The sequence below is a fragment of the Patiria miniata genome, unplaced genomic scaffold (assembly GCF_015706575.1).
Source record: "Patiria miniata isolate m_02_andy unplaced genomic scaffold, ASM1570657v1 HiC_scaffold_18, whole genome shotgun sequence".
NCBI lineage: Eukaryota > Metazoa > Echinodermata > Asteroidea > Valvatida > Asterinidae > Patiria > Patiria miniata.
In genome coordinates, this window is record NW_024037056.1 from 14460639 (window position 1) to 14488637 (window position 27999).

At 41.9% G+C, this 27999-nt stretch overlaps 2 protein-coding genes across 3 annotated transcripts; both read left to right on the forward strand.

Moving 5' to 3' along the window:
* Positions 1–61: 61 nt before the first annotated feature.
* LOC119724784 (vacuolar protein sorting-associated protein 13B-like) lies at positions 62–27985 on the forward strand. 2 transcript variants are annotated; one of them, XM_038195996.1, is made up of 50 exons: positions 62–137; positions 812–1821; positions 2049–2233; positions 2482–2718; positions 3171–3402; positions 3593–3793; positions 4144–4313; positions 4734–4913; positions 5200–5327; positions 5450–5634; positions 5947–6081; positions 6241–6417; positions 6565–6735; positions 6940–7172; positions 7292–7517; positions 7664–7881; positions 8373–8836; positions 9175–9966; positions 10089–10304; positions 10501–10621; positions 10763–11477; positions 11703–11846; positions 12284–12457; positions 12552–12785; positions 12887–13167; positions 13334–13484; positions 13918–14111; positions 14338–14516; positions 14727–14908; positions 18238–18374; positions 18637–18840; positions 19084–19248; positions 19452–19607; positions 20044–20307; positions 20568–20648; positions 20815–20990; positions 21253–21435; positions 21725–22016; positions 22214–22396; positions 22486–22620; positions 22748–23044; positions 23315–23522; positions 23618–23835; positions 24066–25152; positions 25563–25739; positions 25860–26030; positions 26358–26531; positions 26641–26743; positions 27061–27310; positions 27426–27985. In XM_038195996.1, the coding sequence occupies exons 2-50, from the start codon at positions 888–890 to the stop codon at positions 27762–27764; spliced, it is 12459 nt and encodes a 4152-aa protein (XP_038051924.1). In that variant the 5' UTR covers positions 62–137; positions 812–887; the 3' UTR covers positions 27765–27985. The 2 variants fall into 2 exon arrangements, with proteins under 2 accessions (XP_038051924.1, XP_038051923.1); XM_038195995.1 differs by having other exon boundaries at positions 70–137; positions 870–1821; positions 27426–27764.
* On the forward strand, positions 16425–17779 carry LOC119724786 (trace amine-associated receptor 13c-like). Its single transcript, XM_038195999.1, has one exon. The coding sequence runs from the start codon at positions 16553–16555 to the stop codon at positions 17558–17560; it is 1008 nt and encodes a 335-aa protein (XP_038051927.1). The 5' UTR covers positions 16425–16552; the 3' UTR covers positions 17561–17779.
* Positions 27986–27999: the final 14 nt, after the last annotated feature.

Consider the following 27999-nt stretch of genomic DNA (forward strand, 5'->3'; position numbering starts at 1 on the left):
CAATTATTTTATTAATTATTTAATTGACCCCTATTGTAAAATGATATAACCCCAGGTAAATAAACATTTGCAAGATGGCGGCCTGCAGTGATTGATCGAGCTACGTGGAAGTTGTGGCGCGGGCGCTTCTAAACATCGTAAAAATTGTGTTTTTCATTTTCAATCATCAGAATTATAATACATTATTATACCTTGGTTATGTATATCATGCATTTTTGAGCTCATCGATTTTTTGATTGGTTGTCGGTTTGTTAATGTTAAAAATAAAAGTCGACCTTGTTCGCGCACTGGGCCGCAGTACGCGCGCAGAGGAGATGGGGGCGTGGTTCAGTGGCCGGTGTAATGGGGTGGTTTTATTTTATCAACTTTTAGTTTTATGGACTTGGATCGATTAGGTTAGCTCTTTAGGAATGAGGTAGCGTACAAAATACAAGATTTGTTTATTTACATTTCTACTTCTAGTTATTTAAAATAAAATTAAAAATTAAAAAATGATTAAAAAAAATGAAATTTGAGTTTTGTCATGTTTGTCTTTTGAACAGAATTAGACATGTTATATTAGAACAAGATGGGTTTATGCACTCAGTTGGATTTTTATGCATTCGATTTTATGACTAATATATGAATTTATTTCCATTTTCAAAATTGACTAAGTCCTAAACTAAAAGTGAGAAAAAAATAGAGTTTGACATCAAATGACACTTTTAGTATTAATATGGAACAACTTGTAAAACAAAGTGGTGTTTAAGGAAAACTTTAAAGACGTCATTTTCATAAAAAGTTTGGTTTTAATTTTTTTTTTGTATTTCAGGATTTATCCAAGGACAATGAATAAGGTGCCCCATCACTCTTCTGTCTTCCCCTAACAGTCACTGCCAATTGCCATCATGCTTGAGTCTTACATCTCCCCGTTCCTCCTTGGCTACGTGGACAAGTACATCAAGAATCTCAAGCCCGAGGATCTCCAACTGTCACTCTGGGGTGGTGACCTGGTCCTCAACAAACTCGACCTTCGACTGGATGTCCTGGAACAAGAGTTGAACCTCCCGTTGACATTTGTCAGTGGACACATCCACGAGTTGCGCATTCATGTCCCGTGGACCAGACTCGGCTATGAACCTGTCGTCATAACGATTAATACGATCGAATGCGCATTGAAACTTCGGGATGAGGGGTATGATGAACACGACAGTGCTTCGTCAAAATCGAGCCTGGTTAGTAAGACTAAGACGGATGTTGCCATTAAAGCGAAACAGAAGTATGAAAAACAGGATAGGGATTTACCTCCAGGTTATGTGCAATCTCTGATGAACCGTGTCATCAATAATGTAACCCTCGTCATCAAAAATCTCATCTTGAAGTACGTCGAAGATGACATTGTTCTGTCGGTCAATGTCAAATCTGCCGAGTCGTTTGCCGTGAACGCAGACTGGCAGTCGGCTTTCACTGAGCTGAGTTTACCAGAGCTGGTGCTGAGACGAGTTTGCGAGTTTTCGGACCTTACGGTTTGTCTAGATAAGAGGAACGCAAGTGGAAAGATAGAGATTTATCAAGAACCGATGGTGTATCGCTGTGCCGTGTCGCTGCGTATGCAGATGACGTACGCCAGCTTGAATGCCAAGAGGCCATCAGTCGTCAAAATGAACGTGTATTGTGAAGAGTTGGACATGTCTTTGTCGGACACGCAGCTGCCAATGTTTCTCAGACTGCTGCAGCTGCTAGTTGCGTTATACTACGGCACGTTGGATCAAGGGAATAAATTAGGAGAGTCAGGCGACCAGACTGCAGCAATAGAAGCCATCAAAGCAGATACAAAACCAGGTAATAGGCTGAGCCTCGATGCCCAACAAACGATATGATTTTTTATTTAATCTGAAAATGCCCTTTACAAAGAAAAAATTTCCCTCCATCATCAAGGTGGAATTTCTGACTCAAAATAGTTTCACCACTTTTGAGTATGACGAGCTGATGCAATTGAGTTTTAATAGGGTGAATGGCCATTCATATGAAACTTTGAACTTTTACATTTCACCGTTGACTTTTTGCAGACCCCACCCGGCCAGAAGGTTCCAGTTCCGAAGGCTGGGCCTCGTGGGCGTGGTCCTACGTTCCAGAGCTCCTGTACTATGAGGAGGATGAAGATCAGATGGGCGGCTCCAAGAGGAGAGAGAAACGGCCCGACCCGATACTGTCTGTCGGTCTGTACTGCAACAGAGCGCGCATCACATTCAAGGTACAAAATGAAAGCAAACTTGTTTGAACGTTCCACGAAAAAACTACAAATTCAAAATGTTACGCTGCCTTCAAGGGAAATAATAGCCTTAATCCAAGATTGGATTGGTCTTCTTTACCCTTTGCAACCGGTCCCTGACAAGCAGAAACAAGCTGCAAAGACTAGTATTGAAAGTAAGGATGCTTGGAAAACTCAAGTTTTTCGTAACTGTAGTGACCCTTCCAAAATTCCATGCTTCTCTTTTGTAGCTGACTAAGGAAATCTCAACCAACCATCCAGTTTACTCAACCCCCTCCTCCAAGCTTGAAACCTACCCGCTGCTGAGAATGGAACTGTCCGGTTCGGCCATCGAGATCTTGATGCAAGGAGAGGAGTTCTTCGTGCATCAGATGGGGTTCAGTTACATCACTGCGTCGGTGATGGGCGACTGCGTGTGTGGGCTGGTCACCAATGATGATGAACAAGCGCCAGGGGAGTTTAATCCGGTAAGAATCCCACAGGTCAGCAGTCAATTTCACCAAATGATACGAAATGGTTGAAGTCCACCTCCGCCACAATTTCAGTTATGACAATTTCAAGAAAGTTTCATAGTGCGTAAGTCCGCGAGTTGTGCAACAAATTATGGGGTAACTTGCGCTATCAGTTTAGGTGGCGAAAGTTGTGGCGTAGCGACTGAAAATGACCTATTTAACCAGCAAATTGTGATTGTCGTGGATCTGTTATTGCACAACTTATCAAGGTTGGTGCAAGACACTCATAGCTTTATGTTTGAAGTGAAAGTATTGCTATTCTACTCATGAATTTGTTTGTAGAGTTGCTGCATGATTCCAAAGAAAGTCGCACAAAATATTGTCAAAATTCCGAGCGGAGATGCTCCTTTGAACAAGTTTTGTATAGCAGGGTCACATTTGTTTTTGTTTTATTTTATTATTTGCAGAGTTCTTGCTTCTTAACTTGTGGCACTCCCGACTACAACCAGAAACGCACCAAGTACCTCACCAACTCCCTGTTTGACGAGAACTGTCCTGAGAACAGACAGCAGAGGGCGCCCTTCATTCTGGACTGGGACACCCACCAGGATACGTACAGCGAGGCGCTGGCAACGCAGCGGTTCGGTGCCGTCTGGACGGACTACCTGTTTGTGGCTGAAATGATGGGCAACAAAAATGGTGGGTTATTTTTCCAAAGTTAGTCGGTGGCTACGACTAATGTCTGTAGCACGCAAGTGGCAAAAACTGATGCCTCGGCCATAAATGCCCGATCTTTACTTAATAATTTACACAATATTTATAAGGAGACGTATACCTCCTTCATATACAGAATGTTTTAATGTTTTCTTTCAATTCTCTGTCATTTCAGCCAGTGATTCATCAAGTCGATCGTCCCATCACAGCGCCGACGATTCCGATCCAATCTTCGACATGAAGGAGACATCTAGCAAGCGATTCCTGTTCAACCCGGCCAAACTGGTAGTCGGCAGCGATGTGGTTCACAGACTGATGAAGTTCGTGGAATGCGCAGCCGATCACGAGTACGAACCCTACAGCATACCGCAACCAGGTAACAGCTTTTGTTGCCCAATGTACCCTGCCCATCTGTCAATCAAACTGTACACATTGACCAGTTAGATCACAACTTTTTGTCAGATGACCAAGGTAAACAAAAGGTGGGCGGGGCTTATGGTCCTTTAAGTGCCAAACCATGTGGTCTATTTTATGTCCCTGAGATGGATACTTTGCTGCAATTGTCTTCCTGAGACTTTAGAATTCAGTGTGCCAAATGCATCATTGATACAAAAACAGCAGAACGGTCGCAGGCATCAACAACTTCATTTCATGGGATTTTGTTTGTTGTAGTAACCATGAACATGGCACTGTATGTTTCATTGTCAATATATTTTACTGATTCAGAAATTGTTGATGAGAATCGACCGTCGGCCACTCCAGAGCAAGTCACGACTCTTGAGGATTGGGTGCCGTCCCGCTCCACCCATCTAACTCTACTCAATCTACAGATTCTGTTTCCATCGGCCCAGCATCCTTACTACAGCTCATCCAAGAGCCCATCTACTACTAAACAGGTGCAAAATCATCAAGAGACTTATCCAATAAATAAAACATTTTAATACAAAAGCCTTTTGAGCACAGTTCATTTTTCTTGGGTATTTATTGCTTTTAAGGAATTTCGTTTGATTAAAACAGATTTTCTGTAAGACAAAATGAACCTTACATGGATATACCCAGCACAATTTGAGACGAAGGGGTACCCCCCCCCCCCCCCCCACCATCTCCCTAAACCCTATGTGAACCGTTGGCTATTGTTACCTAACACATCCCCCTAGATATCTCAAAAGAATTCCTGAGATTCTGGTAACACAATGACCAACACAAAAGAGGGGGGTTCCCCTCTATATATGTACATTTTCTGTGCAACTTTTTTGAGTTTAATATTATAGAGACTCTTTATAACCCTCATGGGTGTCATCTTTTTTTGCTCCCAGGGCATGAGCTTTCAAGAGACTCCTTCCGTTCCGACGTTATGTCTTCAAACCGACAGGATTGACTTCCAGAGCACCGAGCCCATGTATGCAAGAAGACTCATCCAGCCTGTCAGTAAACTGCCAATCAACAGTCGTAGCTCCAAACTTATGTACCACTGCTACTCACATAAATACTACAAGGTAGGAATTGGAAAACTCTGATTTTGAAGTAAATAGAAACATTTCCCTGGTCACAAAGAGAACCAGCTTACATTTGTGTACCTCATGGACTGACTAACTGACTGACGGTGTGGGCCTGTCACTTGTGAGTCGGGCAGTGCTATCATATAGGATACCCGTAATACCAGTGATGGGCTAAATCCAGCCCATTGTTTAGACCAGATACGTGGAAAGACTTCGATAATTTGGGGAAAAATGCCACATTCTACAAACCATTACTTAACTTAAATGTTACTCGCTCCAACAGATCTTTGGTTGCCAGTTTGGTTTGACCTTCATTGACCCCAGCAGTGACCTTTCACCCCCAATTCTTCCCATCATGCCCTCGTGGAGTGCAGCCTTGTACCACAAGGAACTGGTGTTGCCTATGTACTGGTGAGTCTTAAAAACTGCATAATTTGCTAAGAAAATTCTAAGCACTAAAAAAAAATTGCTCAGCTAAAAAACAAAAAAAGTAATAAATTTAAGACAAAACTTTGTTTTTGTTCATCTTTCAGGAAAGACAAAAGTCTGATTCATTCGGAGTTAATGCTTGAGCTGCCCAGTATCTCATGCAATGCAACCAAAGCGCAATGTCTTCTGATGCTACATATCTGTAATAGCTGGACCAGTAGACAGCCAGAGGTGGAGGCGGCCAGACTCGCCGGAACCAGTCTATTGGAGGACGTCTTTAAACCATCCGGTAAAAGACTTAAAGCTGGCTAATACTTGGCGCGAATGCAAACACGATTTGTGACGTCTGGGAAAGTTTTTGCACTGCAATTTCTCAAAACTTGCACACATTTCAACTCTGGCGAATTTCGCAGTGAATGCTTTGTGTCGTCAAATTTGCATCGCATTTACATGTATGAAGCAGCCTTGAAACGTAACCCTTGATTTCATATGCTCAAACTGTGTACATATGCATATCACATGTCATCTGAATTGAATATTCATATCATCCAATTCATCTTCATTAAATATTCATAAATTTCTCCCTTATGTTTATTCATAGTCAAAGCCTTCCCATCCGGCCAGCCTGTACTACAAGCCTCTCTCAATAGCCTGGAAGTTAAATTCACTCAGACGAGGCTAACCCAGGCTATGTCTGGTACCCTGAGCCAAGCACAGATTACAGTGCAAGCGTTAGGTAAGCAGTTCAGCATTTCATCAAAGAAACTGCAAAGGGAGCCTGACTAGATTTTTTTTTTTTTTTTCATAAAATAATATTTAACAGAAAACATTTGACAAGGTCTTCTGTAGACATTACATGAAGCTGAATCTTCCTTCATTTCCTTTGCTTTCCTAGATCAAGGCAGAGCCAGTGACACACCGCTGTTTCATGGCCCAGTAGACACCTCAGATTTACACCACCACAAAAGTTTCATGAAACAGCAGTCAAGTCAATCCCAGCTTGATGCTGTGGACCTTATAACGTTCACCATTCAGATTCCAAGATCGTCTGATTCAGACAACACCTCAGAAGGTTTGTATTTATTCAAACATCCTGCAGTTTGATATTTAGTCAAAACAATAGGGTCTGTGAATTTATGGAAAAAAATATATATATCTTGTGCTTAGATTAATGATTAAGCAATAACGAATCTGCTTTTTCAATTTTTGTTCCGGTAAGTGTCTTGCGGAGTTTTCCTTCTTGATTTGCAAGGAACTGCTGTGTGTGTTGACCCGATCATCTACACGTGGCTACTGTACCAGCCCAGAGGTCAAGTGAGGTCAAAGGTCACAGAGGAGGCGAGCTCTCGCAAGAATCAAAGATCTGTGAGGAAGCAACATTCCTCAGAAGGTATATAACTCTTCTTTCCATCGACAGATTATTTTATAAAACAAGATAAATTTCTGTTTTTCAATTCAGGGTGAATCAAATTTTGGAAAAAAATGTTTTTTTACTGAAAACTATCTAATGTTACATTAGTATGGATCCAAAACTTACAAAAATGACCATTTCTCAGAGATTTTTATATTAAATTATTGTAACGTTTATTCTCAGGTTCAAGCAGTGTACAGAGAGTCAAACCAACTTCTCCGGACAAAATAAAATCTTCCCAACCAATTCAACGACAGTCGTCGACCGTTTCACAGCAGACACCCAATCCGTTGGCCCAGCAACCACGGAGCTTAGATACAGCTGAAGAATCCAAAATGGCTGACAAAGACAAACAGACAGACAGGGAGAAGTTACTGGAAAAGTTGTGGCTGGTCGTTAAACAGCTGACTGTTCAAGTGAGTGGTTATGGTTAACAAGAAATTTTGGGCGGAGGGTCTAACTTTTGATTTTTATTAACGCGGTCCTTCACTTTTTATGAAAATTTTCAAAGATTTTATATTCCTGAATTTCCAAGGTGGACATGCAGACCTGCTTCATAGCGCTTCCCACGGACCACCTAACCTTTGGACCCGACGTGACTAGTATCCCACAATGCATCCAGCAAGGCATGCTGGGTAATAGCCCACCAGAGACGGTAGTTCTGAGTCTTCCGGTCGTCAAGGTGACAAGTTTGAATCATCAGATGATTTTGGCGTTGCAAGAGATTCCATTGGATCGAAAAGATCTTCCACCAGATACAGGTATAAAAAAAGATATATTGTTTTTGGCCTTATGAGGAAACAATAGTTCAATGTAATACAATGTGATACAATGTAATACAATGTGATACAATGTAATACAATGTAATACAATGTAATACAATTCTCTTACTCTCAACAAACACCAGGTGAAAAGCTACCATGGAGCGTGAAGGCCTCCAATTTCAGCATGTACACTATTCACTCCGATGAGGGTCCGTATTATCTTCTGAAGCCGCTCGTTCTGTCAGCCACAGTCGGTGTGACGTCTAGCCACTCTGGCAGAGCGGCTAAGGCTAGGCCAGGCCTGGGGCTGTGTGTGCATGCTGATATGCAGGAGATACAAATGGCTTGCTCCAAGTCGCAGGTAAAAAAAAACTTATTGAAAACTTCTTTATATACTTTTTTTTTCATGTTTTTCTTTGCTTTGCAATAAACGTTTTTTTCATTAGAAATGTGTAATTATCCTTGTTTTTCATGAAAAATGTGTAACTGTCTTCTTTCTTTTTCATTAAAAATGTGTAATAATCGTGTTTGACAGGGATGGTTGAGTATTCATACACACCTACAAAAATCAAGATTTCGAGGGAAAAGGAGATGAATAAAAGAAAGAAAAAAATAATCAGAACAAAAACCGAAGCTGTTTGAACAGGATTCTCAGAAAAAAAAGTATATAATAATTTCCTTAGTCATTAGGTTGCTGCATTTGTTTTGACATAGATTATTCATTTTACGGAGCGAAATATTCCAAACCATTTAATATCAACAAAAAGCTGAATATCTGTTTTAGAAATGTCAGTACTTTGCTTTTCAAAGAGATCATTTTTAAGAGGGTGTTGTTATTTGTTTTATTCCAAGGTGACACTGGCGTGTACACTCCTGAACCAGGCCCTCAGCAACAAATCCAAACTGATTGAAGTGTTCAACTCTAGTTACGGCATCTCGACCCAAACCGCTAGCGTTCCCATAATTCCAGCATCACCCTCCAAATCAGCTCCGAGAGTTCTCAGTAGCGTCGCGTCCTCCGGCCAACCTGACAATCAAGAAACAACAACCCTGTCTCTATCCTCACCAGCCGAGGTGCCCGTGTCTCCGCAAGGACTGGCACCCCCTGACCAGGAAGACAGTAGTGATACAGTGAAGCTGTCCTTATGGCTGCAGTTGACACTGCAGAAGTTCTGTTTCAGTTTGTACGGGGGTGCTCCCCCTATGAAGATCAGCTGTGAGGTTGAGGATCTGACTACAAGTTTTGATTTTCAGGATGTGTACTCGAAAGTGACGTGCAAAGTTGGGTCATTAAATGTTAACCATTATACTCAAAAGTAAGTATTTTATAAAATATTGCTTTTATTTTTATTCCCCAAAACATTCCAAAACAGTCTCAGCTTCTTTGGAAATAATAGAGATCGATGCTGCAATTTTAGTGGAAAGCAGCTAAAGTCAATCACAATAGCCATCTCTGCCCTCGCAGATACCCATTTACTCCTGGGCGGAGAGAAGAAGTGAGTGACAAAGTGCTTGCCCAAGGGCACACGCACCATAACCCCAGGCTGGACTCGAACCCACAACCTGCAGAATTACTCGCACTATGAGGCCATGGCACTCCACTTGTTTAAATCTGTATTCATCATAAACTCCTTCAATTTTGCTTTACTCACAGCAATGGCAGTTGGCAATGTGGTCCGTTCTGTGGTGTGTTATTCTCATGCACTGACATCATCACCCACAACACTAGCATCCGTGGCCTACGTCTGCGTCCCCACAGCCACTCCGCCCCGAGGCCCTTCAACCCATTCGCCGCTCCCCACGCGACCAAGCCCAGCGATGCAAAATCTCACGGGTTTCTGTCGGCAACTTGGACCATGGCCCAGGGAAGATCCCTGGTGCAAAAGTTGTCTGGCAAAGTGAAGGAGTCGAAGAAATCGTCCAGCCAAGAAATAACGCTGTCACGGCAGCGCTTCATTCATGAAATTGTTGTAGCGGTGCAGCCGTTTGACGTTATGCTGTGGTGCCCTTTGTATGTCTCCATGCTTGATATCTTTAGCACAGTAAACATTCTTGACGTCGCTCAGTCAACCGCGGATATTTCAGGAATTGGACCAAAACAGAGACCAGCGATGCCTCAATTCCAACGCGAAATCTCAACTACTAGCATCCGTTCCCCGTCCGATTCCCAGCAAAAGAGAACTGCAAGTCTGAAATCTGCATCGACTCCGAACCAAGAATGGTTGTCGAGTCGCAACCTCCCTCTGATCTACATTGACTGCAAGGAAGTACGAATCTTTGCTCCTACGAAAGAACCTCGGTTGCTAGGGGAGACAAAAGGTCAAGAAGATGAGACCATTGCCATGGAAACGCAGGACACTTTCCTACTCCAGGTCAACTCGGTGTGTCTCCGGCCACATGCTGATAACCCACTACAACGACTTGTTCTCAAAAAGGAGATATTTAGGTGAGTGATTAACCTTTAACCTTTAACCTTTAAATTTCCATAGCGTATCAATCACTCCCATTTTGTATCTTTCTGAAATCTCAGTTTTTGCTACATGTTTAAGAAGTTTTTGTTTTACGTAGACGTGCTGTGCAAGCAGGTACTACCCAGACACCAGGCTCAGATGTTGAAGATCGTCAGTACCAACTGGATGTCAATGACCTCAGTGTGTCTGTTGCATTGTGGGATCAGATCCAGGCATGTTGTGACCAGGGTAAAGGGAAAGGCGAGAGTGAGATCGACGGAATGCCACACTCTCAGAACCCGGCCCTGGAGTGGAACACAGATGCAATACAAAGGTGATTGTTGGCTCTCTCATTTCTAATTTAGACCACATTATTTGATATAAGAAAATTATGACTTCTTGACTTACAGAAATTTAACATATATCACAAAGCAAAATTATCTAAATGTTCAGAAATCTTGTAGATAGTCATTACTTTTCTTCAATAGTCAGCTGTTTTTAAGTATTTTTCCAACTCTTTGCATACTCAGCCCCACCCCAAGGGAAGTCTCTCTCCTGCCTCTTGTTGTGGGCATTGACATCCGGTTTGTCGCATCCCCTGCCATCATCATAGACAAAGCGCACGGTGCTTCCGACAAGCATAGGTCATCAGTAAGTCTTTTTTAATTCTTTTTTTTTTCAACTTGTATAAATTTCTCCATTTTAATAATTATATACGTTTGGAACTAGACAGTCTGGGAACTAGACCAATATGGCTACCGTTTGATACATGTCTTTGTGTTACATTTGTAGCCAGTGACAGTCTGTGGCCACTCCATCGAAGTTGACTTCACCAGTGACATGACGTTCTATCTTAGCACCGGGCAGGTGTGTCTCTTACAAACTTTGGTCCAAGATAACTTCCTATCGCTGATGAAAATTGGGAATTTAATGGAAAACCAGCCTTCACAACGACTCGAGAGTACGCATCAGATGATGTCATCAGTACAGACTGGAAAACTGCCAAAGACACGTGAAATGAATTCTGATGCTCGTCACAAGGGCAAGAAGTCTTCCCCGCCCGTCGACAGTGGACTCGGCAGTGAAGACTCCACCCAAGCAGGGGTCAAAGGGCAAAAGCTAAAGGTCGCAATGCAAGAGATTCCAGTCCCAATTTCAGTCCAAAAGATTCCATCGTCTTCCTCAGCACAAGCTCAGAAAGCCAAGAAAGTTTCCAAAAGCAGTAACTTTACTCCGATCGACGCGCTAATCACGGCGGGCAAGGTGTCGGTGTTTTTATACTCTTGCATTAACTCAGCCGAAGAAAACTTGGCTCAGGTTCATGATCAAGAACGCAACGAATCACTGCCAACAATTGAGGAAGGACGGACAGAGCTGCAGCCATTTTTGTTCGTAACCGTCATGCAACCATCCGCTGTTTTATCTCTTGAACATCAGCAACAGAGAGCCGAGCTAACGATCTATGATTTGACAGTGGAAGGGGCTTCTCTGAAAAACGCCACTAGAGGCAAGTAGTTACAATAGTTGTAGATTTTTTGTACATCAGTTAAAGTTGTCACTGTCATGAAATTAAAAACTGGATAACTTATGCTTTTTTTATTGAATGAAAATGGTGAACAGGTTTTCAACATCAAAATTTTACATGGAATAAATCAAGATGGTTGTCTTGAGTTTTTCACCTTTCGTCTTGCATCTGATAAGTCAATTTTCAATATCATACTTTTCTAAATAGAGTTATCTGGTGATGAGCCGTTGCCTAATCCAGCTGACTTCACCGTACCCTGGTTTGAGACTTGCCCGGGGGAGCCCCACCCTAAGACCGGGGTACGGCCCGCCCTTGTGACGTTCACTGTCAACGACTGCCTCAGCAATCAAGGTAAAATCTGTCAAGAAGAACTCCATGAGAACCTTGAAGAAAAAAATCATGTGGTATCTTAAGTGAAATGTTTTTACCCCTAACCCCACCGGGATTTTTCAAGCACCACAGGGAATGTAACAAAATCCTACAACGGTAAAAATTGAAGCTTGCTGAAGCTAAAAGATTAGAGTAATGAGAATAAAAATATGTGCTTTGTGCATAAAAAATATTGAAAATTTACCCACTTATGGATTTGGTCACATTTAGTACGGTCAGGGAAATATATTTTAGCATTCCGAACCCAATTCATCCTGTAATGGTGTGTAATTTTCTTGTTTATTTGCTCTGTTTAATTTGGTAAGTTAGCCTTGAGAAAGGTTTTGTGAAAACAATGCTAAAAGCCCCAAACTTTTAGCATTTTCTGATTTCTCTGTATTTTATTTATTTATTTGTAGCCAGCGCCAAAGTGAAAATTGCCCGTCCTGCCAAAGTGAGCTTTAGCCTGGCTAAAGTGGACGAAGCCGTTGAGTTCATAAGACGCCTCACCCCACCGAAATCCATTCAGATATCGGCCCAGCCAGTAGCGGAGAAGGATGCCTTGTCACAAGGGGGCGCTGTTCTAATACCAGGTACGCAAATTTTTTCAGTGGAAGCAGTTCTTTTGAAGTAAAATATGAAAAAAGGTTTCACAGATTTGTTAATTTTTTTTTTTTTAATTTACAGTTTTGCCCCACTATCCCCCTGTCGTCGGCCACGGCAACAGGCGTCCATCCAGCCAATCACATCACAGCAGCACCCACAGTGATGCCCTGGATGTACTCTCGCGTGTGAAGAGCGTCTCCATGGAGATGACTGAATTTGTGGTTGTCATGGCAACGATACCGGACTCGGAATATCCTCACGTCGTCTGCTCGTTTGGTGATTGTCAGGGTGCGATCAATTTGCAAAACAACAATGGTGAGATTTTAAAACTTTAAATGATTTAAATGTGTGTTACAATATGTGAGATATTTAAACAGCAAAAGCAGTGTTTATAAATTCATATATTTATTTAACAGGGATCGTCTCAGAAATTCAAGCCAAACTGCGATTGGACCAACTCCTCCTAAAGACATCCATCCGCAATAAAACGAGACCCCTGATTGGTCCATTCAACCTGAGCATGGATGCCAAGAGCCACTGGACAGCACACGGCGGTAGCGCAGCGGACAGGTCGATGAATCGTGTGACGGCCGGGGTCAGCCTGGGTCATGTGACTGTGTTCCTGGGTCAGGAGCATTTGAACTGTGTTGCGCTGATGCAGCGTCATGTGACGGAGTATCTCAACCAATGTGGACAGGTACAAAAATAGTTGTGTTTATTCCCCCTTTTAAACATTTGCTTTGTACCATGTATATCAAAATTATCTCAACAGTGTGTCGTCCACTTAGAAAAACCTCCATGTTGTATTTCGTATGTTAAAAGCAGATACTAGGTTTGCAAACTGTTGTGTCTCCATTTTTTAGGAGCAAGACAAAACTTTCGTCAAAGCAAAGGAGTCTAGCCCTTCCCAGCATGCCCCAGTCTTCCTGTTGAAGGATGTAATATCTCAGCAGCCAGATCGACACTACAAGGATGATTTAAGGGCTGGGGCGTTCCGCTACATCAGTGATGGGGGTAAGAATTCCGATGGGTGGGCGGGACCAATTCCCCCCCCCCCCCCCAAAAAAAAAAATTATTAAATTTAAAAAATGGGGGAAAAAAATAACAAGAGTGCTGTAGCCATACCGTTAAAGTGTTACAAAAAGATGTGAATTAAAGGTTGGAAAAAAGTTGACAATAATTAACACATATTGTTATGATTTTAAAATTACCTTTTTTTATTGTGTTTAATATTTTGAAATAGCAATATATTTTACTTTAATAATCAAAACAAAAAGTCTGGCCCAGTAAATGTGCATTTTATTTAGTATAGTCCATTATAGTGCCTCATTTTGTCCACAGTAGGGCCTATCTTCTGTGTTCAATTTTTGAAATGAGACATTTTTAGAATAATGTACAAGGTACCACTTCGAATTTGCTTAAAGTTTACCTTTTTTAATTTCTTCAGATGGAGTTGGTCTGAGTCCCAAGCCCAACGAAATCGTCTTTGCCTCCCTCGCCCTGCAAGACAGCACCAAAGGTCACTGGGGGTCAATGACCTGGTGTTACCCCGAGCCTAGGATCCTGACTCACGTATCTGTAACTCCAATACCTCTGCATCAGGCTGGTGCCGCCGATAGCGAGCCCACTGCTGAAGAAGAGGTAAATATAGCCATGTCTGAACAACTAGGCTACAACTTAGCAATTTATGCATGCGCCTATGGTAGCGGCTACAGCTACTTTCGATAGACCCTTGTGTTAGTTTTAGCCGTAGCCTGGTAATTAGGACGCGGCTATATTTTTTTGCTTTCAAAACATAAATGTGGTTCAACTGAATACCAAAACAAATTCTGTAAAGTTACAAAATAAACTTATCATTTGGCCACAGGTTCCGTGCACCTTGGAGTACTGGGACGATCTCAGACAAGATTTCTGCGTCTACCGTCAACTGTACGTCTCAGAGATGCATTCCTATCACCTCAGTTTGCCCGCCTCATCGGACAAAACATCCAGACAAGCCGTGGCTTCGCTGTGGAGAGTCGTACTCAACAGTGTGGCCAAAGATAGGTAAGAGAACATTTGGACTTGGTATCAAGGATTTTATTTGGGGCGGGGATATTTGAAGGGGAGAGGGTTTCATCAAAGTTAATCGTATTCCCCACAGCCCTAGCTGCATTAATGCGGGTAGACGATATAGCTCCCCCTATTGTTCATGATTAGAGTCGATACTATCCTTCTCTAGATCTCATCCCCATCTCTGACTTTTTTCTTACACAGCGATGACGAGCCTTTATCACCCCAGAACCATCCTGGACTGATTATATCCCCCACGGCCCTCGCTGCGTCAATGAGGGTAGATTCCAGTTTCTCAGCACACTTACTCCCAGTGGTCTCCTTAGGATTCAAGATGGAGTGCATGGAAGTCAGGCTAGCTCATCATACAGACACTCTTGGAAAAGGTTAGTCTTTTATTTTTTACTACTCCATCTTGTCTTTAAGCTATTAACAATTATACAATGCCTGAATAAATCCCTGTCATCTTATCTGTGGGTTGTTGATCACGTGTAATTGAATTATTCGTCCCAACCCTTTGGACCGGCCGCACCGCAAAAATAGAAGTTCTATTCCTTGTGGAATGGAACATTCCATCTGTCACCTCATGAAATTATTCTTACCATTGCACTCATAAGCATTCATTATTTGCATACTTCGCCTTGTGAAATGGAAAAGTCCAGATTTTACCTTGCGATAATATTCCTCCCATTCCACGCTGAGCCACTCAATATTTGTATAACAGTACTACTCAAAGTGTGTCATTAGCAATAGATTATGTCAAATTTAGGACCATGTTTCGAGGGGAAAAAGGTAAAATTTTATAGTCTTGTTAATCTTGAAGTTACTGGCCATAAACAAGGTAATTTAACTCTTTTCCATATTTGTAATTTGGTATTTTGTTGCATGCGGTTTCACTTTATCTGAACTGTGTTGAATATTAAAATGATTCTTCCCTCAGCAATTCTATGAAAGTGTAATTGTTCCGTTCAGAATCGATTCATTATGTTATTCTCTCTTGTCAAGCTTGGGTGCCTTCGTGACTGACCACCAGTTATGACCATTCAGCGTCAATAGTCTGACCTTTTCACAATTGGAATAAATTGTGGAGATCAGTGTTTGTCTCGGCTAATTTCAATTATCGTCAATCTTATTAATGAGCTGTTTCATCTCTGGAATTGAAAGAGCAATGCCACGCATTCATCAAGGCTGATGACAATGACATCATTTGAGAGCAGGATATTTATGAACTGTCCAAAGAAACAGGTGCTGAAAAAAAAGCAATTAGCAATTTTCCGCGCAGATAAATTATGTAAATGGAATTATATTTACTATGAGCTTTTCCCCCTTTATTGTTTTATCTTTATAAAGCAATAAAGATATATTTTACTCGGTACTTCCGGGGAGCCTATAAAAAATGAAAGCATACGAATGATGGATGGACGCTCATAATGGATCTACTTTGTACTTTTTCGACCTTGAATGTCAACACTGTCTGCACAATAAGTGCCATGATCTATTATTCATCCGCAGCAAAATGACAATGTAATTCCAAATCAATTAATTTATGTGAAATTATATTTATGCAATGAACCTTTTGCGGTTGGAGTTTTTTGTGCAGATATTTTTGTTTCTATATACATTGTACTCGTGTCGACAAAAGGAGTAAAAACATTGTGATTGGCTATCAATAATGTCATTATTTGTGACCAGAGATCCACAAAAGCTTACAGAGAACCATGTCATTACTTACGCCTACAGATGATTTGAGGAAAGCTAATTTAAATGTCAGTTGGTGACATTTGGACTAAACACACACCCTGTCGAAGGCACTAGAACTTTGAGTGATCTGGCACTTATTACCAGCCTTTTGGCGAGTCACATATATGCTGGAGTTTTCAGAGCGTTTAACATCCAACCAAAATAAGGAAATCCAGTTTTACACTTTTCCTGTAGTTTTGGAGTGAGAGTGGACATTTAATGCATTTCTTTTAACTTGTCTGGAAAAATCTGGAGATTGAATTTCTGAAAAAAATCCAGTTTTGGAAAGCATGGCTTCAAGCTCGACACTGGATACAGGGATGGTATCGAACACTACGTCAGGTTTCTTAGGAGTGGAGGTTGAGAGTGGATCCTCAGACCTGGCATTGGTAATTCTGGCCGTCTTTCTAGCGATGCTTGTAACCTGCCTGAACTTGACTCTAAATTCGCTGATGCTTCTCGCATTACGACGTGTGACGAGCTTGGATCACACCACCAAGATATTCATGGCTAGCCTGACGTTATCGGATCTTTGCACAGGATTGTGTTCGATTCTTCGCCTACCGGAAATAGTCAGCGGTGCTTGGATGCTGGGAGATTTTGTCTGTGCTGCTCGCGACGCCTTACAATACTTCTTTCAAACTCTCAGCATTTTCTCTTTGTGTCTTCTCACGATTGATCGCTACATTGCTATCACTCGTCCTTTACAGTACCCAACGATTATGACAGTCTTCAGGTCAAAGGTCATTGTATGTTTAACGTGGACTTTTAGTACTGTCTGGGGCATTTTAGTTTATGGGGTGTTCGATCGCAGCGTCGTCGTGATGAATGGTCTGACGTTGTGCGTTTGGCAGTCGTCCAATTGGAGAGTCTACTTAAGCGTGGTGTTCCTGTTGCTTGTACTGTTTACCATATTTGGATTGTATGTTCACATTTCCATCATCGCGCGTCGTCACGCGCGACGCATCGCAGCCGAAAACCAAGCAGGCAACGGCGCATTTGGTCACAGAATACCGCATCAAATGAGTTTCCGACTGGCGACCACTGTCATCATCATCACAGGAACACTTGTCGTAACCTGGCTCCCGTCCATCGTCAGGATTTCCATTCAGACGTCACAAGAGGGCGCTGTGACTTATAATAGCTTCCTAATCGGAACTCTCACAGACATTTTGTTTCTATCTAATTGCTGGTTGAATGTTGTCATCTATTATCTACGCAATAGGGATTTACGACAAGCGTTACACAACCTGATATCGTCATGGAAATGCAAGTTATGTTGCAAATGCCTTCCATAGCATATGAAGATAACCCAGGCTTTCTTGGATTGCATTTGATCGTATTGCAATCCATATTTATGCAAAGAATGTAATGACTAGAACAATCAACTTATATGAATCAACACTTCACTGAAATGCTGTAAATGTATCTCTGATATTTTAGTTTGACAGAGTTCTTTCTTGTACATAAGATGGAATTGTGATGGAATCAGGGAGATGTAAATTCAATACTGGGTTTTGCCCTTCACCGACGTTTGTATGTTATTAAACCTGTATACTCAGTGTTGTTCCTAGTGATTGTGAGAAAATATCACTCGGGTGGGACTCGAACCCACGATCTCCTGCTTACTAGCGCAGATGTCTTACCACTCAACCACTGAGCTTGCTGCGGTACTGCAACCAACTTATTCATATAAAGAGTACTTTGTACTGTGGAGACTGCTTCAGAACTGTGTGTTTTGAAATATGCATTTGAAATATGTGGCAGATAGTCGTAAGATTGTACACATTCATGTTGGAAGTGTGTACCCAAGAAACATGATGATGTTACTGTCTAAGGAAGTGAAGGAGGGGCGTGGCTTACTTTTCCCCGCCTCCCATGTGTATGGCAAATCTTCCATCCCTTTTGATCAAGAACTGAATTACACCGTTGTCTCGCTGTGAGCTGTGTTTAACACTCTACATTTATCATCCAGCGCAACCCAAGTGGCTGGAGCCTTTCGTGTCGGACAACCTCTCGCCGGCAGACCAAGAATTCATGGTCATTCGACTAGACACTTCAGACTTGTATCTCAATCACTGGTCATCGGCTCAAGCCAACACACAACTACAGGTCAGTTTTTGTTCGCTTTCTGTCCACTTTGTAAATTTTGTGGCCTGTGTAATTTTTCATAAGCCTCCACAGCAAAGTCATCTTTTAGTATTTGTTTATGAAGGAAATTTCTTCAGATAAGGAGAGTGACGTAAGCAAGTAATCACAAATCATTCAGTATTAAGTCAAAAACATTGATTTTTGTGATTTATTTTGATTCCTTTACAACTTTGAGCATAAATAAGAAAGATGAAATTATTGGAAATTGTCTGACTTTTGTTAGATGTCAACAACCGTCCAGTGTGACATCCTAACCTACCGCAACCTCACCATGGCAACCCTGCTGCATCCAATGAGGGCATCCGCAACCGTGGATACGACCTGGGGTCAAAATGTAGAAGGTCATGTCGACCTGGGGTCAGTCAAGGTCAGCGTAGGTCAAGAAGCGGTGCATTCGCTCAACATGGCCGCACAAGCAATATCACAGGTACGTTGGGAACATTTTGATTTCAAGGATTCAGAGTTGGTTTTTTTTGTTTTTGTTTCAATTTTTGAAATGGTTGTTATGGATCCCCTCCTGCCTGTCAATCAAGTAGTGCATTGACCAATTAGATCAAGGCTTTTGGTCAGGTGACTATGGTGGGCGGGGCTTATTGGCAAAATCTGGAATGTTCCATTTTAATATAGATATTTCCTAAGTGAAATAAATTGTTTCCGTTATCAATTTCAGGTCAACTCAGCTGGCAAGGAGCATCTTCTGTTCAGCAATTACGCCATTTGCAACGACACCGACGAAACCCTGCGATTTGGCCAGGTCCACACGGATGAATCGATCGTCCTGCAAAGCAGAAAGGGCCATGAGTACAGCTGGCGAACGCACAAACACCATCGACAGGTAGGCTAAGGCTACATCATTATGGTTACGGCTTGCAATCGCACATGCACCAATGGAAGCTGCTGAAGCCACATCTAGCCATAGCCATAGTCAAGAAATTTGTCCACAGCACAAGCAATTTTGAAGCATTGTTTTAGTGATTTTGAACTTTGACTCTTATGTGATTTTGACCTTTGACCTTGGCACCTGCTTTGCATATCTAGAGACTACATGTATGCATCGAGGGCTGGAGAAACTGGCGATGGTCCGAACCATTCAGTCTTGATGAGGAGAGAACGATTGTACGTACGCTGCAGCACAAAGACCAGACGGCGACATTGTTCATTAAGATCAAGAAAATATCGGCTTTACAGAAACAGGTATGGAGACAGACAGGCAGACATAGTAAGGGACAGATAGCTAAACAGCCTAACAAACAGACAGCTAAGCCACCACCCTCTTAACAGACAGAAAGGCATTACAGACAAACAAACAGAAAGCTAAACAGAAAATATAGCCATTCTGTCAAACTTTCCTAAGCATCTTGAAAGATATCTTGATAGAAAAAATAAAACTTGCTTTTCTCCCAGAACTGAAAAAATGTTACAATTGAGTGAAATGAAATTGAGTGAAATGAAAGTTATTTGTAAAAAACCTTGTTGCCTTTAAAAAATTAACAAAAACCTTCATCTAAGAAAAAATTGTCAAGAAATACAAGAAGGTAGCTAGAAGATGAAAGACAGACATAAAAGTTGAAAGAGAAAGGGAATTTAGATGCCCAGATAGAATTTTAATTGAAGTCAATTTTCTTTCCAGGTGATATTTTGCGGCCAGCATTTCTTCACCAATGCCCTGAGCCTAGACCTCGAGATACAGCTCATCCGATTGGCTAGAATTGGAAGTCAGGTGATCGATGCTAAGCACTTCCACACTCTATCAGCCAATAGCAGCCTGCCTTCTTTAACCTGTAGCAGCAGTGACATCACAGGGGTCAGAGTCAAGCTAAATAAGGAGGGTGGTGATTGGTCGGAACAGTTTGCCATCTCTGGGGAGATGAGTCGTGAGCAATCAGTTCTCAAAGTATGTTTGAATTTTGTGGTGTGTTTTATATATTTAATGACAATTTGTAACTCACCATTCATGATATTTAGATTTTAGAGTGAAAAGGTTTTCTGAAAAACTGTTCCTTTACAGTTATTTTTCAAAAGCCTTGAGTATTCTGTTTTTGAACAGTAAAACCTTGTATTTTGAGTAAAATCAACTCAATCGTACACATATGTAAAGACCCACATGTGAAAGCATTTTATAAAACAAAATTTCCCGAATTTTGTTTTGCGAAGGTTTCTGACCAGGATGGCGTGCATCACTATATGTGGTGTCGTATCTTCACAGAAGAACATGAAAATCACGTACAGAGACTGGTACGTATTAAGTGAAGTATAAGTTTTGTAAATATGCCAAGTAAACGAAAACCTCACATCTGATATTGGCTTTTGTTCACTTGAAATTAACAGAATTTTTGAAACTCATTTTGTCAAAGATGTACATTAGTTGCTGAAACTGTCTGCAATGTTTACAAATCTGCAGGTTCTGTTCAGCCCATTGTTCGTCGTTCGCTGTCACCTCCCCTGGCCCATGATCATGAATATTCAATCAACTAAGCCACATGACCTCAAGGTCGTTCAGGTCAAAGGTCAAGGCTCAGACCAATCTCTGTACCGGTTTGCTCCGAACGCCTGGCACAATCTCACCTTTCAACTAGGGTAAGATAATTAACCTTTCTTATTTTTTAATTTTTTTCACTGCTTTCTCAACAAAAATCTTAAGAAATTGTTCAAGAAGTAAAAGCAAATTGTTTAGTAATTCATTCCTCATTTAAGTGAATGGATTAAATTCACAGTACAGTAAAGTACGAATTGTCCATATCTTATATTAATATTGCATAATATATCTGAAGTATTATATTAATGTAAACTTTAGGTTAACATTTTTTTGTAAATTGAAAATAATTTGTTTTGTTGTCAGTCTTGATTCTAGTCCATCAAACCCACCAATCACCATCAACACGGACATGATTGATGAACTCAGCCTGGGATTATCCAAAGACAGTGATGATGCCTCTCCAGTCACCATGGAAACCATTGCTAAGCAGTGTCAGCATCCCAATATGATGGAGGCGTGGCCGTACAACCACATTGACTATGAAAGGTGATAAAAATTTCCGTTTTGTGTTAAACTTGGAGAAATGTTGTAGTTTGTCTAAAAGCAAGATTAATGGAGCTGGACCAAACATCTCAGGTGGAGACATTATTTAAACTCAGTGACTCAGTCAGTCACACAGTGACTCAGTCAGAAGACAGTAGGCTTGCCCTTCTTGTCCAGAGAAAAATTACATTTGCCTTAATACTGCAAATCCTGCAAAACCACCTGGTGCATTTTTGAGGTTCTTGGAAGATTAAATTTTAATAACACCCTTTTCAAATTTCTTCTCCAACAGCACAAAATCCTTCAACTGCACTCTTCGCAACACTGAAGTCCCGTCAGGCACGCACTCGCTGGCACCTAACGCTACTCCGGACATGGTTACCATGGACACCACGTACAAACCAAACACCGACCTACAGGTCACGACGACGCGCCTCAGTCGTAACCTGAACACCATCATGGTGGATGTGTTACCATGGTGCTTGATGGTCAACGAGACGGATTTAGATATTGACGTCATGGAGGATGGCAGCAAGACGTTGTTTCTTCAGAAAGGACAAACGATAGCACCGCAGAGATTTAAGGTAGGTGCACGTTCATCGGTACCCACTCAGCTGTGAAACTGGCAGTGAGAACTAGCAATTGACTACTTCGTTTTAGTTTCAAACAAGGCCTTGTGTTTCATCTTTTCCTTCAAGTTTTCGCAATTCTAAATTTCATTTTAAGCTTTCATCATGTTTATTTGAACTCTCTTTGTTTTGTTTTTTCTTCAATCTTACAGGAAGGATTCTATTTGCAACTCAGCAAAGCCAAATACACGACCAGCAACAAGTCCAAACCTATCCACCTTGTAGCTGCGTCTGTCCCAGCAACGACCCACGACCCTTCAACTTTGACCCTCATATCCGAGGGATATATCCACATCACCCTGTCCGTGCAGCGGATGGGTGTAGCACAGAACAGGGTGAGTCGGGAAATTATTTTGTGCAGAAAATTCTTTTGAAATTGAAATATTTTATTTTCTAAGTCAACTTTCTGTTTGTCAATTTTCAGGTCGTTCGTCTTGCACTGAGATCAACTGTCAAGCACAACATTCGGGTAATCACAATTTTACCTCAGTTCATGTTGTGCAACAAGAGCAAGAAAGCTGTGATGTTCAGAGCATTTGACACCATAGCAACCAATAAGGTAAGATCCAAATAAAATGGAACCTTCCAAAATTTGCAATGTTTTTTGTCCTGACATTAATGTAAAAAACCCTAAACTAAATTGTTCATTATGAGTTTATCTCTTTATTTTTCATCCTCATTAACAGGTTACTGTGCAGGATTCCACACTGCAGTCTGTGTCGGTCCCTCCAGCTGTTCCCGAAGAAACCTACATCCCCATCACACAATGGAACATCCCGTCTGACAATCAGCCAATCCCATCTCCTCATCCAACATCCTCTGACACTCAAGACAAGAGTCAGTATCTCTCATTGGCTCTTGCCAAGTCGGAGGGGACCAATAGGAAAACAGATGTCAAAGATCCAACCAATCAGGAGCAAACTCACTGGAGTAGATGGATTCTACTGGATATTTCTAGGCCAAGAATTCCAGTATCAGTTCCTGTGAGTTTTTTCTTTGTGGAATTTTATAATCCCTTTCAGTTTTATAAACCCCATAAAGAAAGAGGCTAGTGAAAAATGAAGGAAAAAGTGCAGACATCATAACAATAAAAACCAAATTTTTTTAACTATAAGAAAATGTTGATGCAATGTGCTTTTACATTGATGCTAAATACAGCTTCCTCCAACAGAAAAATCATCGGCCCCGCCCCTCCCCTCCTTGAACTCCATGGTATCTAGACCGTCCCAATTAATTTCTTTATTTTTTGACAGATCAACCAGATTTTTAGCCAGGCGTCACCCAAAACAACATCCACAACAGAGACCATCGCTACGCAACCCTTTGTGAACCTCTTGGCAGAACAGGAAGGGGTCATGTATGTAACCATTGACGATGACCCGGTTGCCAGGGTAACCATTGCTAATGCCTGCTCCTACCCTCTTCATTTTGGACAGACACCTTTTCATGAGACGGAACAGCGTAAGTGAAGTTTAAGTCCATGGTATTGTTGTTTTGTTTTTTTTTATCTCTTTCAGTGCCAAACATGGATGTTTTATTCATATTTTTTTCCACAGTGGAGGTTTTGGAGCAACATAGTCCCGTTCCTTCTATTCCCATTATCCTTCCTCACTGCCTTGTCCACTATGACCTCCACCGACCTTTGCCCTCAGCTGACGGAGGTCAAAGGTCGTACACACCCAGTCTTCATCTGTGCCTAGGAAGCTTCCTTGGTTTAGCTATAAGCCTGGAGGAACCGAGAGGCCAACAAAGACAACACAGGGAAGAAAAACAGGTAAATTGCCGCCTTTTAAATCTTTGCTTCTGTCGTAACTTTTATCTTTCTGGAGGTATGTCAGAAAGCAATAACATAATTTTTTTTCTTCAAAAACTCTCAGTGAAAATATTCCGTCAAAAATCTTTGCAAATTTTGATTAGGTTAACTTCTTCGGGATTCCAGTGAAGACAGATCTTCAAAAGACCCAGTTTTGTTAAGTCAATTTTGATTTTTGTTATTTAAAACAGAGCAAGTATTCGTGGAGTGAGGCTATCCAACTAGCTACTGACAACAGAGAAAGATCTGAGATAGTATCTGTAGCTGGCATAGGCTATGTCCTAGTCTCTAGTCACTGTGTAGGGACACAGTTGCAAATCCGTGTGGATCCACTCAGCATGGATGTCTCTAAATCTGGGGGCAGAAGTGGGATGCAGTCTTCAACAGAGCCTTCTATTAGAGCTGAGTCAAACACCTTACTGGCTTTCGAGATGGAACATTCTTATCCTGAAAAGACTGAGTCATCTTCTGAGACTGCAATGTCGTCCAGTTCTCTCTCTCAGTTGCAATATAAATTCAGATTGTCTGCCGGGAGTGTTGTTGTCATGGTGATGGATGAAATCACTGATCTTGTTCAGTCGTCGGAGATGCTACGCGTCAGCATCCAAGATGTGCTCCTGTTGAGTTATCCAATCATTGAAAGTGGCACAAAGAGTCCAGTTCAGCAACAACAAGTACAGCTGTCTGCCCGGGCTTGCCAAGTAGACAATCAGATGTTCAAGGGGGCGGGAAAGTACGATTTTGCTGTCGTCCTTTGTAGTCAAGAGGAGTCGATAAAGTCTGGAGAGGATGAAGTATCTCGCGACGGACCAGTGGAAGAGCTTGCAAACTTTTGTCACCAGCACCACACTCTTGTTGCTCAGGTCATGTTGGAGAGCTGCACGGATTTGTTCCTCGGTTTAGCTTCCCTGGAAGTTGAGGTTAAACCTCTTGAACTTTACCTTGAAGATCACTTCCTGTACGACCTTCTTCTCCAAGTTCAAACCTTCATTCCTGCGAAGTCACACGAACAGAACCGACCAATCACGAGCCACAGATTCCCAGCCAAAGTCCGCGTCACCAGCTGTGCTCTGAAGGAGCCAATCAGCATGCGGCAGTTTCTGATTCAACCAATCAGATTGTTTGCGAGTGTCCACGCCTCTCTGAAGTTGTTTGTCGCCGTCGACAGCACGCCGTTATCCTTTAGACAGTTTGATAGCGGTCCGATGTTTGCGACAACGAGACAATTGGTGCAGGCACTCACGGTGCATTATACGTCTGGTGCTCTCTTCAAAGCAGGTGAGTAAGTTTTTGCAAAATTTGAGGGCATCTTACGTTTAACTTTCCTGTTCATAATCCCACTTTTCAAAGTTTTAGTCTCTACTGCTTTGGGCAACCGTTCAAGTAAAATTTAATTCCTGATGGGCATAATTGTTTGTAAGCTGAAAAAAAATGTTTCCACAAATCTTACTATAGTGGGTTCCTACCCTGACGGGGAACATGGTGCTTGTGTTCTTGGGCAAGACACTTGACTACAATTGCCTCTCTCCACGCAGGAGTACACATGGGTACCTGTGAAGGTAGAGACCAGATTGCGCCGATCTCAAACTGCTGCAGAAAACTGGTCTCATGGCCTGATGAACATGGGAGATAAACCCTTAAAGACATTAGTATAAACCTCAATATAATCACCACATTATTATTTTTAGGTTGGGTGTTAGGGTCGTTGGAGATACTTGGCAACCCAGCCGGCCTGTTGCGTAACGTCCGTAGCGGCCTCACCGACTCCGTCATGCTACCATATGAGGGACTGACTAGGGGACCAGCTGCGTTTGTTGCCGGGGTAACCAGCGGCACGTCGTCACTACTCAGACATCTTTCTGCAGGTTGGTTTCATGCAATTTTTTACAGAGTTTGGTGCCCTCTTGTGGCAAACTTCAAGTATGCCGACTTTTGTGATAGCGGTCTTCAAATTGATGCAATTTCATACGAATTGTTTCCTCCAGGTACCCTGACGTCAGTCACAAAGTTTGCAGCCAGCATTTCCCGAAACCTGGATCGGCTGACCCTCGATGAAGATCACATCGCCCGGAGGGAGAAACAACGACGTAAGGTGCCAGACAGGGTGACGGATGGATTGATGCAAGGCCTGAGTGGCTTTGGTATCAGCTTATTAGGTAAGAAGTCTTGAAATACTTACATTTAGGAAATGTCAAAAACTATCTGGTATATAGATCACAAAAGTAGTCGGCCACAGTTTATATTTAATGGCCCAAGAAATTTTATATTGGCTTTTGGCCTTCACTGACATAATTGTTTTAGTTTTGGGTATATGTTTGATGAAATAAAAAAAAAGTTTAATGTGCCAAAAAATGTAAAATGAATTTTGTGAAAATATTTGGCGTAAGTATGAACTATAAATAAGAAACCCCATCTTAAAGATTTTATTCACGTATTGTGTTTCCATTTAGTTTATACGTGTCTCTATTTTTGTTTACAAACAGGAGCCATTGGAGGCATTGCTGACCAGCCAATCAAAAGCTTCCATCAAGCACCTGAGGTCAGCTCACCAACTCAGAAGGCAACGGGGGTCATACGGGGCGTCGGCAAAGGTCTGGTGGGCGTGGTCATCAAGCCGCTGGGCGGGGCCGCGGAGTTTGTCTCTCAGACTGGACAAGGTGCGTCTGAAGAAAATACAATGTAATACAACTCAAAGAAGTTAATAATACTGGATTGAATTAAACTGGTTTTTAAACAATCTTTTTCTATCATTTCCCTGATTCGAAGGTATTTTACACAGCGCTGGTCTTGTTGAAACAAGAAGCCCAAAAGGAGAATGTGTGACATCACTGACTGCCATGGCAACCAACAGTAGACTCAAATACACATGGTAAAACCATGATATCCTTGTACATTGTTAAGATGTTCAGTGCGTATAACCTGTCCGTATTGGCTGTTTTGGGGAAATCATGGACACATTAGGAGGGCGCTGTTTACACTGAGTAAATCTGAATCAATGCAAATGAGTTTATCCACTCAAAATAGTGCCCTTCTGTTGTGTCTGCTGTATTTCAAAAATGCTTCAATTACAGTGGGTTTTTTTTTGTAAGTCAACTTGGACAAGGCACTTAAGATAAAAGTTTACCACCCAAAATCTTTGTTAAATACAAACACTCTTTATGCTTTGTTTCTTGATTGATTTTGTAGGAAGATGCTACACTCACTGCCCAACGCAGACATCCTGATGGACTGCGACGTCACCACGGTAACATTCCACGGCCTGCAGCGCGGGGGGTGCCTACTCCTAACACCCGAGATTCTCTTTGTGGTCAGCTCTAGCGAGGACACACAGCAGCAGGCTTTCCCGATATTTCAAGTGGAGTGTGTCCCCCTGGCGGGGAGTAGCGAAGGAGTGGGGGTGAAAATGAAACGGCCATCTTCTCCGACAGTCTCCAAGGTTGGTCAAGAGAGAATTTTTTTGTAAAGGTTTTTAGGAAATACGTAACTTCAGGGTAAAGTTTCCTGCAACACTTTCCTTAATGGAGTGTTTTCATCTTTTCCTTATTTTGCAGAAGGCGGAGACTTGCAGTCGCGTTGCAGACTTTGTTGGAACCATCCCATCCAGACCATGTGACCCGCTAGACATTGACCCATTGGTCAGCTCCGACAGCCAATCAGAAGGCTCCTCCTTGCCAGGGGGACACACAGTGGAGGATTCCACGGGAACCACAGTGTACCAGTACTTCCTGCAGCGGGCGTGTTACCGGGACACATTCTTGAGCTTGTTCGAGCAAGCGAAGAACCGACTTTTGGGGAAAGGGTTCTGCTATGACGAGACGAACAACACAGGATTCAGCCGCTTTAAGATGTGGCATACTAGCACCAAGATGCAACTGGAAGGGTTAGAGTAGGTGATAAGAAGAAAAGGTAAAATCTTGGGTGCCAGGTTCTGAGAATGTGCAAAAAGAAATTGAAATTTTGGAGTTGAAGACTGCTTGATATTATACAGTTAAAGGGAAGATACAACATTTGCAAACATCACAAAACGAAATGATCAAGTTATCGCGAAATACCTTACTGGATTGTTAGGGAATGACAGTCTCAAGCATCCTGTAAAATCGTGGCTCCTGGTGTGCTGACATTTTC

Excerpts from the sequence above, each read along its gene's own strand:
- LOC119724784 (XM_038195996.1), top strand. The coding sequence starts at position 888 with ATGCTTGAGTCTTACATCTCCCCGTTCCTCCTTGGCTACGTGGACAAG. Across the intron at positions 6,418-6,564 it reads TTCAGACAACACCTCAGAAG|TGTCTTGCGGAGTTTTCCTT; the intron begins GTTTGTATTTAT and ends TGTTCCGGTAAG. Across the intron at positions 7,173-7,291 it reads TTAAACAGCTGACTGTTCAA|GTGGACATGCAGACCTGCTT; the intron begins GTGAGTGGTTAT and ends TGAATTTCCAAG.
- LOC119724786 (XM_038195999.1), top strand. The coding sequence starts at position 16,553 with ATGGCTTCAAGCTCGACACTGGATACAGGGATGGTATCGAACACTACG.